At 34.5% G+C, this 19,062-nt stretch overlaps 1 protein-coding gene and 1 long non-coding RNA gene across 2 annotated transcripts; both read right to left on the reverse strand.

Annotated features, from left to right (window-relative positions):
• Nucleotides 1-112: 112 nt before the first annotated feature.
• Nucleotides 113-1,759, reverse strand: LOC115988677. Its single transcript, XR_004091617.1, has 3 exons — nucleotides 1,528-1,759; nucleotides 1,228-1,348; nucleotides 113-599 (listed from the first exon to the last, which is right to left on the reverse strand). It is a non-coding gene; the product is annotated as an uncharacterized LOC115988677 (long non-coding RNA).
• Nucleotides 1,760-2,079: 320 nt separating this feature from the next.
• LOC115990057 (TMV resistance protein N-like) lies at nucleotides 2,080-14,106 on the reverse strand. Its single transcript, XM_031113918.1, has 6 exons — nucleotides 13,884-14,106; nucleotides 10,057-10,587; nucleotides 4,174-5,263; nucleotides 3,777-4,061; nucleotides 2,643-3,656; nucleotides 2,080-2,556 (listed from the first exon to the last, which is right to left on the reverse strand). Exons 2-6 carry the CDS (start codon nucleotides 10,566-10,568, stop codon nucleotides 2,080-2,082), a joined length of 3,378 nt encoding a protein of 1,125 aa, XP_030969778.1. The 5' UTR covers nucleotides 10,569-10,587; nucleotides 13,884-14,106.
• Nucleotides 14,107-19,062: the final 4,956 nt, after the last annotated feature.

Consider the following 19,062-nt stretch of genomic DNA (forward strand, 5'->3'; position numbering starts at 1 on the left):
AATTATGACAACCTCAACTGTTTGTCGTCATCAGCATATATAATAAGGAATTTCTCTCTAAACAGAAAATATAATCTTAAAATTCTATGGATTTTTATTTTGTTCTAAAAAAATTTATGACGCTGGTGATGGATTTGTGCCATGATACATTGATACAAAGGAACATAAATAGCACTAGAATAAAAATGTACAAGATTAGGAGTCCACCGTTTGCTATCCAAGCCAATGCTCATAAACAAGTTAGGAGCAATGGTTGCTAAAGATTGAGGCTCTGTCAGAAGACATCTGTCCACCTGTGCAAACCCAAACATCGATCTGTGAACTGGTTCCTAAACATCTGAGAATGTTCTTCATCAGCTCTGCCACCACCTCGCTCTTTGTTACATCTATTTGAGCCTCTCTAGTCCAGCTCAAACAACCAGCCATGGACCCATCTCTATTTTTACAAACAAAACTGAATGAATCCCCTCCATTTCGTTCTTCTACCCTTACTGCACTCCTCCAGCAGGATCAGTTTCTGGTTGAAAGACTATAAATGTCTGGCCTTGCTTATTTTGCTGCTGTTGAGGCTTTCCTTTGTTTCTGAACTGTTAGCTACCCTGCACATAGAAATCAAACTTTTACTATATACATGAGTCATGACCACATTAGTGGAAGGGAAAGGATTTCCTTTTGCCGATACCCTGGTTCCTACAAGTCCTAGTATGGCATAAAATAGAGACAAACAACACCGAGAAGAACTTTAGGTTCTCTGAATTTCCCCTGATACCCTTCAGCCAGCTCTTGATCCATGCCTGAATTGAGTAGGCTGAAGGAAATCAATTCTAATGGACAGACGAACCCAAACCAGATTCTAGATGACAAGAAAAAAGAGGGAAGCCTTTTAATAGTTCCGAACAAATAAAACCCCTTTGCATCCGTTAAATTAAACCAAACCAAATTATATGGAAAGGACTACAAGGAAAAATATAAGAATTAGAATTCTAGTTTATTCATTTGAATTACAGTCATGCAAACAAATTGAGCTTTGTGCTTAAGGATTTCTAAAACAAGGACAAACCAGAAGCATAATTGTAAAACGAAGAAAACAATTAAACAACAAGATGATATTTCTATACTATTAAATGTATACCAAGAACATTAAGATGTCACTACAGGTTGATATTTTTAAACATTCAAATCAATAATGATAACAAAACCAGAAACCAGTAAGCTTCTAGCTCTTACATCATTGTTGGATCTCAAATATCCATGTTTCAGATGGCATTTGTGAACTTCACACTTGCACAACTCAATCTTTCTTCTTTCAGTAGTATACTCCCAAAAGCACAACAGCAGCACTGTAAACCTTTAAAAAAATTATAGCAAAACAAAAATGAAAAGGGAAAAAAAAGTAATTCACATATGTCATAGTAACTACATAATAACTAATTCCAATTATAATGTTTGCAGTGATATGCATTTACTGTTTTTGCACTTAGAAAATTTATGATGACAAAATATAGGCAACAAGAGTCCATATTTTACCTTTCAATTGCACTTGTCTTCTTTGTCTCCTAGCCATGTGACAGTTTCTTCTTACAAACAAGTCCAATAATCTTCCAGGAAGGGAGCAACTAGCACAAATAACACAAATCACTGAACCAAAATGACTCTAGCAATTAGCGAAACTGCTAGGAGTCTCACTAACAACTCATTAATGCATGTACACTAAGAGAAAAAGATAATGCAGCAATCAACAAAACTTGAATTAAGAAGAAAGACAGTGGCTTACTGGTAATGAAGAGAATAAAATCTATTAACCTTCCTAGTCACTTTCGCTAGATTCCTCCTAATCACTGAACTCCTCACCGCATTCCTTGTACTCAGTTGGCACCTCACAATAAGTTACCAAGGTCCATCAATTCTGTGAGCGTTTTTAATCCTTTTTAGGTGTGGTATATCATTAGAGCTTCCTTCTCCACTAGGTCCAGCCCCATCATAATCACCACGGATGCACTTGGCTTTGTTACCTTTCTCTTCCACTGTGGAGTTGTCAAAATTATGATTTTCAAAAGGATTGATGCTGGTGTTGCTACTCTAAGCCATAGTTTGGCTGAGATTTTCCATGTCTTTCTTGTATACCATATGCATCCCACATTTCTTCATCTCCAAGCCCCAGGTTTCAAAACAAACTCTAAAATGACTGAATCCATTCTCATCACATTCCCACAATAATTTTCTGTATTCCTCTTTGAAATATTGAGGAAGCAAATAAAGTAGCCAAATATTATCTGATAAAAAAAAAATGTGGGCATAGCCTGCTACCAAAAAAGAGTGTATTCCATTGGCTATCAAAAAGCATTTAACTGAACTGTCAAATTTTTGTTCAGAACAAAATACAGCACAAATAGCAATCCCCATCCACTCATTACACAAATGAGAAGGTTCTTTTATATTCACTTCAAATCCTATATTTTGATGCCTAAACCACTCTGGAATTTCACTTCCAGGAACAATGATGTCATATCTCTTTTCAAAATGTAGAGTGTCATATCTGTCGTCAAGAGTGAGTCCCTGAAACATACAAACAATGTAAGTTGTTTAGAACAGAGAGAGAGAGAGAGAGAGAGAGAGAGAGAGAGAGAGAGAGAGAGAGAGACCTGAAGATGCTTTTTTATCCGTGCCAAAAAAATGTCAACGCGATTGTGAGCCAGTTTACTGCAACCTGAAAGATAGAGTCGTGGCTCACAGGAAGAATTTGGCTTTAATAGATCTGGTACTATTTCCAATGAGGTACAACCAAATCCCCTAATATAATCAATATTCAGTGGAAGCTTTGGCAACGATCTAAGTTTTGTGCAATAATCCAATTCCATCCATGTCAAATTAGATAGCTGACCAATGCTCTCAGGAATGCAAACAAAACTATTTCCAGATAGACATATTTTTTTTAAAGAGAATAGACAGCCAATATCATTGGGGATTTCCATCAGATTGCAGTCTTCTAGTTTCAATTTAGTCAAAGAAGTCAATCGCCATTGAGAAGTCCATAACAGGTCCATGAGATTGGGACTTCTAGGCTTAAATCCACCGACAACTAGTTTTTTTAGAGTTTTGAAGTGAAAATTAAAAGAAGGCATCAGTCTTATCGTAGTTCCACTTGTATCACTTTCAACAATCTCCAAGTTTTCTTGAAGCTTGCAAAGTTTTGGGCATCCAGAAAAATCGAGACATTTGAGTGACTTTATATTGCACATGGTGCTAGGAAGGGACATAAGATTTTTGCAATCTCTTATACTCAATGAAGCAAGACTAGTCAAATTCCCAATTGATGTGGGTAATTTTGTAATATTAGTGTTATCCAAGTAGAGTTCTGATACACGGTCCATGTTTTCCCCAAACTCTGGAATTCGTTTTACTTTTACGCAGCTAGAAAGAATAAGAATCTCAAGAGACTTCATGTCGAACTTGTTTGGAAGTCTTCTAAGGTTTATGCAACCTCTTAGATTAAGAAGAGTAAGTTCTTTAAGAACACTGGTAGATGGATGGATCTTACGTAAATTTATACAACCTTCAAGATCCAATTTCTCAAGAATTGGGACTTCGGTGAAGTCTGGGGTTTCAATAAGCTTTTCAGACCAGTTCACTTGAATGTATTTTAACTTCTTAAAAGACTGTTAAAAGCCACATACAAAAAGAGATTAAAAAAAAAAAAAAATTAGCTTCTAAAAAGTCTTATAGTTTAATGAAACTTTAAATAAATAATAAAAGTTGTGAGAGGGTTCCTAAATTACCCTTTTCCCTTTCCAAAGTTGTTCAGTGTAGCTGTAGTTCAAGCAAAGTTTAGCAAGCTCACTTGATGGGAAATCTGATGGCAAAGATTTCAAAGGGTACTCACTCCAATCAAGAAATCTTAAGCTCTCAGGAAGATGTTTGAGATCATGCATTAGATGAACGCCATCAATTTTGAGCAATTTCAAGCAAGGCATCTTTGAAAAGGATTCAGGATTCCAGTCTGCCCCTTTTGAATAGGCACAACTACAAGGCCGTAAGACTATGCCTTGAATTTTTTTTGTTCCCTAATAATCATGAACAAAAGGGATTAGTGAATTGCAAAATTACTCTAAGTTAAACAATGTTTTTGAATAATATAGTAAGATATATGCTCCGGTTATATTAATAACCTCTTACCGTATTTTTTGTTAGCACATTGTCAATATCTTTACACAACCACAATCTGCTACGCTCCCCAGGATTGTTAAGGGACTCTTGATGAACTATATCTCGACCCATTTCTTGGAGTAAATCATGCATCCACAAATGATTATCTTGCCAATTGATGAGAGATTTATCTTTAAGAACACTTAATCCAATTTTAGGATAAAGCTCAAGATAATCTAATATTTCTATGATGGTATCTAGATCCATGTGATTAAAGAAACATGCAATATACAAGAAAATTTCCTTCTCTGTTTCTGCTAGTCCATTGAAGCTTATTTTAAGTGTATCGAGAATTTTTCTTTCAGGAAATTCTTTAAGCCTATCTAATTCACTTTTCCATTCATCTTTACTTCTCCCTAACAAAAAGGAACCCAAAACATCAATGGCTAGAGGAAGGCCATTAGCATAATGTACATAGGATTGGGATAGCTCTAGAAAATCTTCATTAGGATGCTCTTGTTTAAAAGCTTTCAAGTTAAAAAGTTGAAAAGATTCTTCATAATCCAATCCTTCAACCTCATATGTTCCATCTACTTTATGTTTTAGCAGATGCGCATCTCTTGTTGTAATTATAACTCTACTACCTAGGCCAAACCAATCATGCTTCCCAACTAGTTTATTTAGTTGGTCTAAATCATGTACATCATCAAGAATGAGAAGAATCTTTTTGTGACATAACCTAGTCCTGATCAGGAGAGCTCCATTATCAACATCATGTACCTTGATATCTTTGCGCATCAATAATTCATTCAAAAGTGCTTGTTGTAACTTATGTAAACCATTTTTTTCAGAAAATTCCCTAATGTTAGCAATAAAACTACAAGCTTCAAATTGATTGGAAACCATTCTATAAACAACTCTAGCAAGAGTTGTCTTACCCATTCCTCCTGCCCCCCAAATTCCTATAATGCGAATATTGTCTGGCGTTATAGCTAATAGCGACTTCAATTTCTCAACCCGGGAATTTATTCCTACTAATCCATTGGTATCTACTGACAATGTGTAAGTCGGATTATTTAATATCACTTTCACAATGTCTTGAATTAATTCTGCCTCAGGCCTACAAAGAAGAGATAACAATAAGTTGTAAGTCTGAACCTACAATGACAAGATCCAGAATAAACTTTAGTAGATATATGGCATTTAATTTAGTTGGTTAGAACTGAAATATTATATCATTATTAGAAATTCAAAGAGGAAAAATAATGGCTGCTATGTGTGAGGGATAGAGGGCTTTTTTTCTTTTCTTTTGTGTGTGTGTGTGTGTTTGTGGAAGCTATAGCTATGGAAAGAGGCCTCATTTTTGTAAAGGTTAAAACTGAAATTGGGACGCATAAATGTAATTGAGTGCTTCAAGCCAAACTAGAAATAACTTCCCACATTAGTTTTGTGAAAGTTTTACAGTGGATTTTTAATCGCAGAGGAGTTTGTTTTTTGATTTGTATTTCTTTTTTATAGGAACTACATATAGATATTTTGTGATACAAGATTTACTTTAATAACAATGTATTCTCCTAAAACAAAGGTCATTTTGTGTTCATATTTTGTTGCATTGAGTAAATTAAATATTGTCCGTATGGGCATTGGGCAAGTAGCAAAGCCAAGATTTGACTTGAGAATGGGAATTTATATATGACACACATGCGATGTGTGTATGTGTATATATATATATTATTTGAGATCGATTTGAATCATTAAAAGCTATTCGTTTGAATACCAAGTGATCTTTAATTAATGTAAGATGTTCATTAAATTTTTTTTAACTATTAGGTTTTATCACATGAATAATCCATTTTTCAATTTTTTTTAATGTGAAAATTCTATTCATGAATGGAGTGATTTTTAGTATTTAGATAATTATCAAGTGCATTTTATGCAAATTCATATTATTTTGACTTATCTAATTGCAATAATATATATACACACACTACACTATTTGAGATCAATTTGAATCATTAAAATCTATTCATTCGAATACCAAGTAATCATTAATTAATGTAAGATGTTCATTAATTTTTTTAATTATTAAGTTTTATCACATGAATAATTCATTTTTCAATTTTTTTTAATGTAAAAATTCTATTTATGAATGGAGTGATTTTTAATATTTAGATAATTATTGAGTGCATTTTATGCAAATTCATATTATTTTGATTTATATAGACTCATAAAATGTTCTAATTGTAATAATGTAAAACTATACTATAAACATTTATTATGTAATTCTCTCCATACTTTATTATTTATACACAAATTTTTATGAAAGAGAATAAATTATTATAAAAAAATAATTTAAGATCCTGTTATCATTTTTTATATTCATTTAAAAGGTAACAACAATTTGTTTCCCTCTTCAACTAGAACTTTTTATTCTTTTCCCCCTATAGTTGTTTTTACACATTGATAAAATATATTTCTTTCTATTTTTCAAATGAAATTATATATCTATATATATATATATATATATTTATTGCTTAAAAATATCTTGTTTGAAAGCAAATATCACATATTTGTTAGGGTAACCTGACACCAACTTTGGAGTAGTTTCACTTATATTTCCAAATCTTTATTTTGACTAATTTGGTAGATAAACTTTGGCACTATAACAAATAGATCTCCTAAACTTTTCCTCTTGCCAATTTAGTACATAAACTTTGGTATTCTAAAAAATAAACCCCCTAAACTTTTATGTTGTTGTAGCAAGACCCCTTTATTTATTTACTTTAAAAAAAAAAATTTATTTCATCAAAAAAGATGATAAAGTGGTGAGGGAGTAAAAAAGTCAAGGGGGCATTACTGCTAGTCTACTAAGAAATCAAATTTTATGTACCAAATTAGCAAAAGGAAAAGTTAATGGGGTCTATTTGCTACATTACCAAAGTTTATGTACGAAGTTGACTAAAATAAAAGTTTAAGGGATGTGAATATAACTCTTCCAAAATTCAAGAAGTGCCAGGACATTGTTCCCTATTTGTTATATAAAAGTGGCAACAGCTTATTATCAATGTCAACAAGAGAAATTCACAAAAAAGCCCAAAAATTAACTTAGGGTAACTAATAAGTAATAGACTAATGCTTAGAAAAATAAAAGAGTAATAATATACTATAATGAATTGGTTGATGGTTCCCACAAATTGAGAATGCATATTTTATTGGTATAAAGGTAGCATGTTAGGCTTACCTTTTTTTTTTTTTTCCCCTGTTATAAAAAACATATGCCCCAAATGACAAAATCGTGTAAGATAAAGATAAATAGTATTATAGAAAATAAACGCAATAGCCACAGATGTTAGAATCGTGGATTCGCTCTGATTTTTTTTCATATTTTCTTTTGTTTTTGTTTTTCCTTTTTATGTCACATGGACAATATAATTAACCTTCTTTTTTTTAAGAAGGGACAATATAATTAACCTTCTTCTTTTTTAAGAAGGGACAATATAATTAACCTAGGTTAAACTCTATTGCCTAACTGACTTACATATGCTTGAACCATATGACTCACATACAAATTACATGTCATAGAGCGTGCTTTCACCACGTGGAACATTATGAGTAAATTAATATTATTGACATCATTGGTCTATGTAAAACTCCACCGCTAAAGTTATAGAAAGTTTAATAATATTACCCATTAGAGTTCTAGTACCAAAAGGTTTCTAAAAATATAAAAGAAATTTCATGATTCCTTTGAAATTATTTTAATCAACTACTATTATTATTTTTTATTTCAATAATAAGAGTTGGGTTATACATGTGTAAGTATATAAGTTGTTAATGTGTATCTATCAATAGTATCATGTGCCGAGTTTAGTAGTGTGAGCTTGCAACCAGGTACGGCTTGTAACTAAGGTGGAATTGGCTAAGTGGGAGAGGTGGCTCCACTGGCCCCTCCTTCAGGTCATGGGATTTCGTGTCAGCTTGTCCCTCGCCCTTGGGTTAGAGGGCACTCCCATTCACCATGAGTAGATAGATCTCAATATCAAATCAACAGCATCGTGTGGTTTCCATATTGAGAACTTGGGTGGGTACGAATATTTCTACTCACTTGTTGTATGCAATTAAACCAAAAAGAAAAAGAAAAAAAGAGTTCAATAGTCTTTTAAGACAATTAGCTCCCTTTTGATATATGATTTTTGATAACTAATTAAACTCAAAATGATGTGATATTAGCAACTAAAAAGAACCATACACTAACAACCAAAGATACTACTACACAAGTCATATCATACTTGATATATGCCATTATAAGTCTACATAGACAATAAGCTTCACAGCATATTGTTTAACAGGTTGTGATTTGTGTACATTAAAAAATGTATTATTTGTGGACCTACATGCTAGTTATTTACCAAACATAATTTATCACCTCAACAAGTCGTGAAATATTTACGTAAAATATTTTGTATCTCTAGTATTATCCAAGTAATTATTTATTATGTTATTTTCAAATAATGGGGGAGTATACAACTTTGCAATAGATACAACTTATTCCACAATCTTTTTCACAAATTTTTTTTTTTTAATACAAGATAGAATTTTTACTCTAACCTAATTTAAGTGTATATGTATGAAACTCCCTTCTGGAGACTTAAACCCCGGTCCTTACCCCCTACACCCCATAATTTTTTTCACTGTTAAGATGTCAAGTTGTGAGCGGTGAACAATTGCTTTAATATAGACCTGTCACTAACATCACTTTTATTTTCCACTACTAATTACAACTTATCACTTCCACAAATTGTAAAATAAAGTTTGATTTTAAAAGATAAGCATCTCTTCATCACTCTTTCTATTTTCTCTCACTTTTCAACATTTAAGAAATTTCTTTGTATTCTTGTTGGGTTTTCTATGTATATTTTATTTAACAAGTTTAAGCACGCCATATTCTTTTTTTTTTTAAATATATATATATATATATTGTAAGCTCCTCATATTCTGTACTTCAAATTTTGTCTTTTTACTTTCAAATATTTAAAGATAACTGTTTTGGTGATTAAAATATTAAACCATCAATTTACTGCAAAGGGGAAGGGACTTGTCTCCACTTCATTTGCAACGATAACACCTTGAGGAGCCTCTAATTAAGTAGTTAATATAATACATAAGGACATCATTTGACTCAAAAGTTTAAGCCTATGAGTTTGTGTCAAACTATGTTATATCAATCACTCACTTTTCTCATTTTTATTCAATATGAGACTTTACTCTCACACACAAACATATATATATATATATATATATATATATATATATCCAACAACATTATTTACCATATAATTATTTACTATATAATTAAAGTTGGCCTTAGAAATCATGATTACTTCATGTTACTATCTTCATTTTTGAAACAAGTGTTTATACTTTTATTAATTATTAAAAAATATATATTTTTATTGTAGATCAAAATCTATTACTAACAATTTACTCTACATAAAACTCTACCATTAAATTCCAAGAAATTTAAAAGTATACTTCAACTAAAATCCTATTAACAACAGTTTCAAGTATTTTAAAATAAATTTAATATTATTTTCATTAGATATTATAATTTTATGTTTTAATATAAGAAAGTTAACACAACGCATATTGTGCTTGTGCGAAGTAACTTAATTTATGTATGTATTGCACACTGTAAAATTAATATATTTTTGTCATATAACTAATTAATTCTTTATATAGCTCCCTGTTTTTTTTTCTTCCCTTTCCTTTTAGCTAAGTTGTTATAATTCCTGCTACACATACGAAGAATATTTTGAATCAATGTTAAGAAAAAAAATATCAAATTAAATTTGCTATGCATACGAAGAATATTTTGAATCAATGTTAAGAAAAAAATATGTCAAATTAAATTACCTATCCTGCATATGCCACCCTTTGAGACTAGCCACTTCTGTCAAAGCATCTCTCCATGTTTGGACATTCTCCATGTTCTCCTTGAAACGTTCTTCATGTTTAGCTAAAGCTTGTCCAATTTTTTTTGTATTTTTCCGTATATCAGATGGATCCACATTATAAAAAACAGGTAAAACTATCATTCCTGTCTTATTACTGCAACTAATGATCTTTGCAAGTTCATCTAGGCACCATGTTGAAGATGCATAGTTTTCTGAGAGAATGACAATAGAAAACTTTGATTCTTCTATTGCTTTTGAGAGTTCCGATGAAATATATTTTCCTGCCTCAAGTTCTTTATCATCTTTAAAGGTGTGAATGCCTCTCTCTTCCAAGGCAACATATAGATGGCTGGTAAAACCCTTGCGGGTGTCCACACCTCTAAAACTAAGGAAGACATCATATTTCCATTGTGATGTTGAAGAAGAAAATGATGATGAAGATGAGATTTTTTCAGTGCTCATGGAAGCCATTGGAAATACACGGACAAATCTTGAACCACAATAAAAAAAGTACATTCAATTAAAATTCGAGAAAAAATTATAGGAGAAGAAAGTGATTTGATTTAAAATTTTAATTTCAATGATGCGTTCATTCTGTTTTGTCGAAAGAATAGAAATTATATGATGTGTTCATTCGGTTTCAATGATGCGCTCATGTAGAGATTAAAGAGGCCATAAAGGAGTTGTGACAGGTCGGGTTGAAATTGAGAGAGCAAGATAGGATTAGGGTTTTCTGAATAAGTTTATATTAGGTCTTTTTTGGTAATTTTAGTTTAAAGGGTCAGGCCCAGGTTCGCGGCGGGTATCACCAAAACCTGAACCCAAACCCGAACCCGCTTCAGGTTTTTTTTTTTTTTTTTTTTTAACCCAGACCTTACACTACTGTTTTGTGGGTCATGTAACAATTACCATGCCTAAGACCATTCCTTTTTTTTTCTTTTTTTTTTCCTTTTTTAGTTGAAAACTTTAGGGGTTGTTTGGTAGTGTATTTTGAACAATAGTTTTCAGTATTTAAACAATATTATACGTATTTTCATACATTTTTTCATCCACATGTATTTTCAAAAAATACAAATAATGTTATTAGAACAACATTACTAAACAAGTTCTTAATATTTAGTTTTAGTTTTTTTTTTTTTTTTTTTTTACTTTTTTTAATTTTAAATAATGCACGTGTGTGTGTATATATATTGTTGAGAAAAGCACATCTTATAAATTGTCACTTAAATTAAAGGGTTAAAAACCAATAGAGTAAACATTGTTAGCTTTTTATACAAAGACAGAACCAAGATTCGAACTTAGGAGGACAAAGCATAAAACAAAATTTTTTTTATGAAATTAAAAATTAAAATCTATTCCATATTCAACAAAATCCTACATATAAAATAAGTGTTTCTTAAAAATTTGATATTATAAAAATGTTGACAATGATAACATACAAAATAAGTGTTTTTTAAACATTTCAACATATTTATCAAAATGGAATTCGACGTTGTTTTAAGTCTCGAAAGTCATATATGATTGATTATGTACCAAATTTTGCAACAGTCCCCTTCTCAATGTACAAAATCATAAAGTCCATTAGAAAATCATTAGATTTTTTCTTTTGAAAAAATTTAATATTATAGTGGACTTACTTATGATCTACCAAAAAAAAAAAAGCTTCATTATTTCCATATTTCGTAGTTCTATACACCAACTAAAAAAGAAGGGACTTCTCAACAAAAATAAAAAATAAAAAAAAAATCTAAAACCAAAATAATCACAAACAAACAAGCCTAAGTTTATATATATTATTAATATTAGTCACATCACACAAAGTGACAAAAATGAAGTTCACAAATTTATATATATTACTAATGTTAGCCACAGTAACAAAGTCACAAAAACAAATTTTTTGATAAAACCAAAACAATAGACTAAAGACTTTGGTCAATTGGTCTCACAAAAAAGTCACTAATGACTTACCAAACACTAGTCTCACAGATTCACAAAACTAGTGGTCCCCCTTTATTTCTTTATAGATAAAAGTAAAATCAAAAAAAAAAAATTAAGAATTGTAATTTTGGTTTTCAGTCTATATTTATTTTTTATTTTGTAGTTTTTAATTGGTTGGTTATTATTTTTTTTATTTATGAGAGTTTGTGGGTTATTTTTTCATATTACATTCGGGTATACCATTTTTTTTTTAATTGGGGGCTATTAGGACGAAAATTTAAAGAAAAAACAGCAGTATCGTAGGTTGTTTAACTTATTTTTCTATTAAAAAAACAATAAACATATAGTTTAGACATGTATTTCTACCAAATTATTATTTAGTTTTATCTCTAATTAAACCTAGAAACCTAGGAGGGTAGGGATATTTTGAAATATTAAAAAAAAAAAAAAAAAATTGGTCCAAACAGAAAAGTCGAGGAAGTACTTTAAATAGTAATATAGATATGTATAGTTACTTTAAAGAGATGGGTTAGTGAAAAAGTGTTCCTATTGTGTAGGTAATATTTTAGTGTAAGTTAGACAAATATTTTTATCCAATTATCATTTAGTTTTGTCCCTATTTAAACCTAAACCAGCAGTGTGAGGATATTTTAGAATAAAAAAATATATCTGGTTCAAACAAGAAAGTCGGGAAAGCCTTTAAATAGTAATATAAATATGCACTGGAATTTTTTTGGAACCCCTTCCGTCCCTGTTTTTATATTATAATAGTAATAAAAGATCCATAAAAAAAATTAAAAAAAAAGAGTAAAAAAAGAAAAAACATATGTTATTTGACAATCACAAGTGCTACGGGAAAACACAAAAAAAACCCGGAAACAAATTTTACGTTCCTCCCCGTTCCCTATCTTTCTCATCATTCAAATAGAAATTGAACACATACATTGCAATTAACAGTTAAAAAAAAAAAAATAGCTTTATCTCTACTTAAACCTAGGAATGTTAGGAGTATAAGGATATTTTAGAATAAAAAAAAATCTGGTCTAAACAGGAAAGTTAAGGAAGCTCTTTAGATAGTAATATAGATATGTATATAGATATGTATAGTTACTTTAAGGAAGTGGGTTAATAAAAAAGTATTCCAACTGTGTAGATAATATTTTAGTGCAAGTTAGACATATTTTTATCAAATTATCTTTTAATTTTGTTTCTGCTTCTAGTTTTGTTTCTACTTCAGCACCTAGGAGTGTCGGGATATTTTAAAAGAAAAAAATAAAAAATCTGGTGGGAAGCCCCAGAAGCCTTTCAAATAGTAAGATAGATGTTTTTTTTTGGGACCCCTTCCCTGTTTTTATATTCACAAGTGCTAAGGGAAAACACAAAAAAACCCGGAAACAAATTTTACGTTCCTCCCCGTTCCCTATCTTTCTCATCATTCAAATAGAAATTGAACACATACATGCAACTAACAGTAAAATAAAAAATAAAAAAAGCAGTATTTGTTCCGTAGTAAAATTTAATCAAACTTGAGAATGTTTTCTATTGGTTATAAAATCCTTCGTAAAATTTAATAAAACCAGATTTTATAATTTTATAGAACATTTTACTAAAACACTCTTGGTAAAACATTTTACAAAAATTGAAAGTTGCTCTCCCTCTCATTTGGTGTCTCGGCTGCCGATCTAGCGGCTGGATCCATTGAGGGTGGTTTGTAGTCAAAAAATTTTATGTCATGCCAAAACACTTGAAAATATTTAAACTGTTATCAAATGTAAAATGTATTCAGTGAAAACTTTACAGCGAAATAAAGAAAAAATCACACAAGCATCAAAAGAGAAGAGAGAGGACCTTGGGGATACGGATCACTGTCAAGGTCAAGGAGATCAAGAGACTCCAAAGATTGGTCGTAAAAAACCTGCCGTGTGCTCAGTTAAGAAGAGAAAATAATAGCTAGAGACAATGTATGTTAAAGAAGAAATTGTATATCCTGTGGCATTGAGGAAAAGAGAGAACTTGTGGACAGTTATGGTGATGACTGAGAACTTTAAATGAAGTCTGGGGTTCTGTTCTGTTGGAGAGTTTAGGGAAGTTCCAGGAAGTTTCCTTATTACTCCACTTTTTTTTTTTTTTTTAATAATAAATTATGTCTTTTAGAGAATAGTATAATAATATATTAATAATTTATTTTAGAAAATTATTTATGAAAAGATAAAAAAGTGACATAACTTTTTTTTTGGACACTTTCTTCAATTTCTTATATTATTTTAGTCTTTTAAATTTCAGGTTTATTCATTTCTTAAAAAAAAAAATTCAGGTTGTAAGAACGCGATTTGTAACGACTCATAATAGTATTGGGTTCGCACGTGAAAAGGCTCAAACAATATCATTTATAAAGCGTGGGTTTGAAAGGTGTGGGGCCCAAACGATTTACGGGCCAGGCCCATCTACCTGGGAAAAATCCGAAGGCCCAAGCCGAGGAGGGCTATGGCCCGAGCTCGACAAAGTAGCCTGTGGATATCGCCGAGGATGGCTCAGTCCTCGGCAGACCCACAGTTCCCCCCCTGAAGGAAGGGTAAAAACGGTATAAGACCGAAACCAGGACAAAAGATCTAAAATATCCAGGGAAAGCTGCCCTTATTGCCATTCAATGCTCTGAACCTGACAGAGCCGCAGTCTTTTGCTTTTACAACCACCCCCAACGACTTTGAATATGGGTTTATGGGACAAGTATCAATTTTGGAAAGATTGACCCTATACGTGTACGAAGGACAATGAACGCAGGCGAATATAAAAGGAAAAACAAGTAACCTAAAGAAGGGGTTGGGAAAAATGGCCAGAAACCAGAGCCTCCCAGCCCACCTCCAGGAGAAAGACTCCAGGGGTGAAGGAAAACCGAAACTTGTATGAATACCACGAAAAGCCCACCGCCGGTCAACCAAGGCCTAGCCTTCCAAACCCACGCTCTACAAATGATATTGTTAGGGGCCTTTTCACGCGCGAACCCGACACTGTTACGGTCCGCCACGAATCGCGTCCTTACAATTGGCGCCGTCTGTGGGGAGGGCTTGTGTGTTGGTATAGGAAGTGGGTCGGTAGAGTTTCTTCGTTATGTCTAACCGCTGGTTATAGAATTCTAGTATAAAGTTCTGTTAGGAACTACGTTTCTTGATTAGGGGCTTGGTTGAGGAGCTAACTCCCATAAAGCCAAGGTCCCCCGTAAAGAGCAAACTAGGCACTTTGTAACGCTAACCGTATGGATAAACTCTAGGGGCTTGGCTGAGGAGCTAACTCCCCTAAAGCCAAGATCACGCACAAAGAGAAAACTAGGTTTTGGACAGAACCAAGGCATTGCATGGTCCTCGGACCCAAGCCTCAGGGGAAACCAACTACCTGGATGATGAAAACTAGGTTTTTGGACAGAACCGAGGCATTGCATAGTCCACCGGACTCAAGCCTCAGGGGAAACCAACTACCTGGATGTAATGAAAACTAGGTTTTTGGACAGAACCGAGGCATTGCATAGTCCACCGGACTCAAGCCTCAGGGGAAACCAACTACCTGGATGTGGAAAACTAGGTTTTGGACAGAACCGAGGCATTGCATAGTCCACCGGACTCAAGCCTCAGGGGAAACCAACTACCTGGATGTGGAAAACTAGGTTTTGGACAGAACCAAGGCGTTGCATAGTCCACGGACTCAAGCCTCTGGGGAAACCAACTACCTGGATGTAATGAAAACTAGGTTTTGGACAGAACCAAGGCATTGCATAGTCCACGGACTCAAGCCTCTGGGGAAACCAACTACCTGGATGTAATGAAAACTAGGTTTTGGACAGAACCAAGGCATTGCATAGTCCACAGACTCAAGTCTCTGGGGAAACCAACTACCTGGATGTGGAAAACTAGGTTTTGGACAGAACCAAGGCATTGCATAGTCCACGGACTCAAGCCTCTGGGGAAACCAACTACCTGGATGTAATGAAAACTAGGTTTTGGACAGAACCAAGGCATTGCATAGTCCACGGACTCAAGCCTCTGGGGAAACCAACTACCTGGATGTAATGAAAACTAGGTTTTGGACAGAACCAAGGCATTGCATAGTCCACGGACTCAAGCCTCGGGGGAAACCAACTACCTGGATGTAATGAAAACTAGGTTTTGGACAGAACCAAGGCGTTGCATGGTCCACGGACTCAAGCCTCTGGGGAAACCAACTACCTGGATGTAATGAAAACTAGGTTTTGGACAGAATCAAGGCATTGCATGGTCCTCGGACTCAAGCCTCTGGGGAAACCAACTACCTGGATGTGGAAAACTAGGTTTTGGACAGAACCAAGGCATTGCATAGTCCTCGGACTCAAGCCTCTGGGGAAACCAACTATCTGGATGGGGAACCAACTATTTTTTAAAAAAAAAAACTATGGCACATAAACCTCAAAATCCATCCGAAGAGAGCTCCGCGTTACCAGATGGGTTAATACCTTGATTGCGTGGATTCCTCGGCCTACCCCTGATCCCCCAATATCAAAGGGGTTGATGCGATACGGCGCAACATATTATCCAAAAGCGCAACCAAGGCCCCTCGCTACTCGGCTACCCTCTCGGACGAGTTGCTTAGAGTCTATCGTACTCGGACATCGCTCTAGCACGCATCGCGCAGCGCTTAGCCGTTATCCCGGTTAGTTCCAGGAATTTAATTTGTCGATGATTAACCTTGTTATGTTTGATAATATTTATGAGTCTGAACTAGTAGGAATCTGTATTAAGGCCCTTCTCCGCCTAGAATATCATTAAGGACAAACTCATATTTAATGCTCATGCATAAAGTAGTGGTTACGGAGAAGAAAGATATGTATAGAGAAGTAGACACATATTTTATTAAGACAAAGGAACAGTACAGTGTACAATGGACAGCTGAAACAAAGCCTACATCGAAGCTAACTACGTAAGTAACGAAGGACACAAGGGAGTGAAGATAAAGCCGAGGAGGCAGTTCAGAGGAGAGGTTGGCTACTGCCTCGAGACCTTATTCCTCCTCCATGCTTTTGCACGCCCATAACTCAGGCAGCAAAAGAACCTGACCTCAGGCTAACACCATCTACCTGAAAGGTGTAGGGAGCCGGAAGTTGGGAAACCCCCGCAAAAATCTGCCTACTACAAGGTAGACAGTGCTGATGGTGGAAATTCCTTTTTCTGACATACCAAAAATCTGGCATGACCAGAACCTGCTTCGGATTTTGACTGAAAGAGGGAGGAATACCATCTTCCCCTTGTCAAGACGGAGGACTGGCTTGAGTCTGTGCCATCCTTGTCCATACCATACCACCTTGAGGACTCGGTGCCTCTGAAGCGTGCGGAGACAGTTCATCCCCATCCAAGCCTCAAACAGCTTGCTTTGAGGCAGTGGCGCTAGAAAGAGAGATCGCGGATATGGAAGAAATATGGTTCTGAAGGGAACAGGAGGGTTCATGTACAAGTGAAATGATCCCCTATCCCATTTATACCCAGAAATAAACCGGTGACATTTAATTCACGCAGCGTCCCAAGGAACGCTACAGACAAAACGTCCCTGGCACGATTTCCAACGTCGTCTGCAACCCTGAGATTAAAGGAGTCTCGAGAGGCGCACCTCGAACACTGGGACGCCAAAAGGTACCGCGTGATCAAAGACTACGGAAATATCTCTCAATTTGTGGGCCCGGTAAATTCGCGGCCCAGGCCCGTTCAGCACATGGGCCCAGGGACAGAACCAAGGCCTTGTATGGTCCTCGGACTCAAGCCTATGGGGAAACCAAGTACAAAAAATTATTATGAAAAATTACAAGTTTTGGACAGAACCAAGGCCTTGTATGGTCCTCGGACTCAAGCCTATGGGGAAACCAAGTACAAAAAATTATTATGAAAAATTACAAGTTTTGGACAGAACCAAGGCCTTGTATGGTCCTCGGACTCAAGCCTATGGGGAAACCAAGTACAAAAAATTATAAAAAATTACGAGTTTTGGACAGAACCAAGGCCTTGTATGGTCCTCGGACTCAAGCCTATGGGGAAACCAAGTACAAAAGATTATAAAAAATTACGAGTTTTGGACAGAACCAAGGCATTGTATGGTCCTCGGACCCAAGCCAATGGGGAAACCAAATACTTGGATAAGAAAAGGTTTAAATCTCGTAAGATGGGTTACTTGATAAAAATGGCAGGTCACTTCATCCACGGCTTAAACACCATAAAAGGTTAAGGCCAATAAAGGTGTAAGGAAGGTGGTGGAACGCCCCAGCACTTAGTCATATAAGAAGGCTGTTCACTTGGTGGGTGATATATCTTCAAATGGTTATTCCTTACATGACATCAAGCCCTCGTTTTACACCTCGGCTGGCATGGGGTAAGTATTACTCTTCATTGATCGGCCTTATTGGGCCAGGCATTTCTATTAAAGTTATGGCGACGTCTTTTTATTATCAAATCTTTTGGTCTTAGGCGTCATTGATTTAGATGCTATATTATTGTGCCGAGCAGCGTTTGTAGATCCAAAAAAAAAAAAAAAAAAAAAAAAAAAAAAGGCATAGAGACAAAACATGCGAAATAAAATAACAACGATTTTTATTAATACGAAAAACTATTACAATGTACAAAGAGGGGCTCGAACGAGCCTATACAAAATGTGAACTGCCTAAGCAACGGTTACATCCGTAGTGCAGATAAGTAAATTCCCAGGCGTCTTTTAAACTCGTCTTCAAAGTCTCTCCAATCTTTGCCTCAATACCGATCATATTATGATAAGAACCTTCTTTGGGAGGAAATGGTGGAGAAGGAAATAGTAAGGAAGAAATCAATGAAGAAGATGGAGGAGATGAATGAAGAAGATGGAGGACATGAGTAAAGAAGGAGGAGAAGAAGAGAGAAGAGATGGAAAGAAAGAAAAATGAGCAAAAGAGGGAGAAGTGAAAGCACCAGGATGGAACTGGTGCTGGGAAGACTAAGAAAAGGAGACGGAGAATAGCCCCAGTGAAGGAAGAGAGGAAGAAGTA

The sequence above is a fragment of the Quercus lobata genome, chromosome 5 (assembly GCF_001633185.2).
Source record: "Quercus lobata isolate SW786 chromosome 5, ValleyOak3.0 Primary Assembly, whole genome shotgun sequence".
Lineage (NCBI taxonomy): Eukaryota > Viridiplantae > Streptophyta > Magnoliopsida > Fagales > Fagaceae > Quercus > Quercus lobata.

Bases quoted from the DNA above. Each gene is read 5' to 3' on its own strand.
- LOC115990057 (XM_031113918.1), bottom strand. From the start codon at position 10,568: ATGGCTTCCATGAGCACTGAAAAAATCTCATCTTCATCATCATTTTCT. The intron at 4,062-4,173 runs GTAAGAGGTTAT...CATGATTATTAG, and splicing joins ATGTGCTAACAAAAAATACG to GGAACAAAAAAAATTCAAGG. The intron at 2,557-2,642 runs GTCTCTCTCTCT...TGTATGTTTCAG, and splicing joins GGATAAAAAAGCATCTTCAG to GGACTCACTCTTGACGACAG.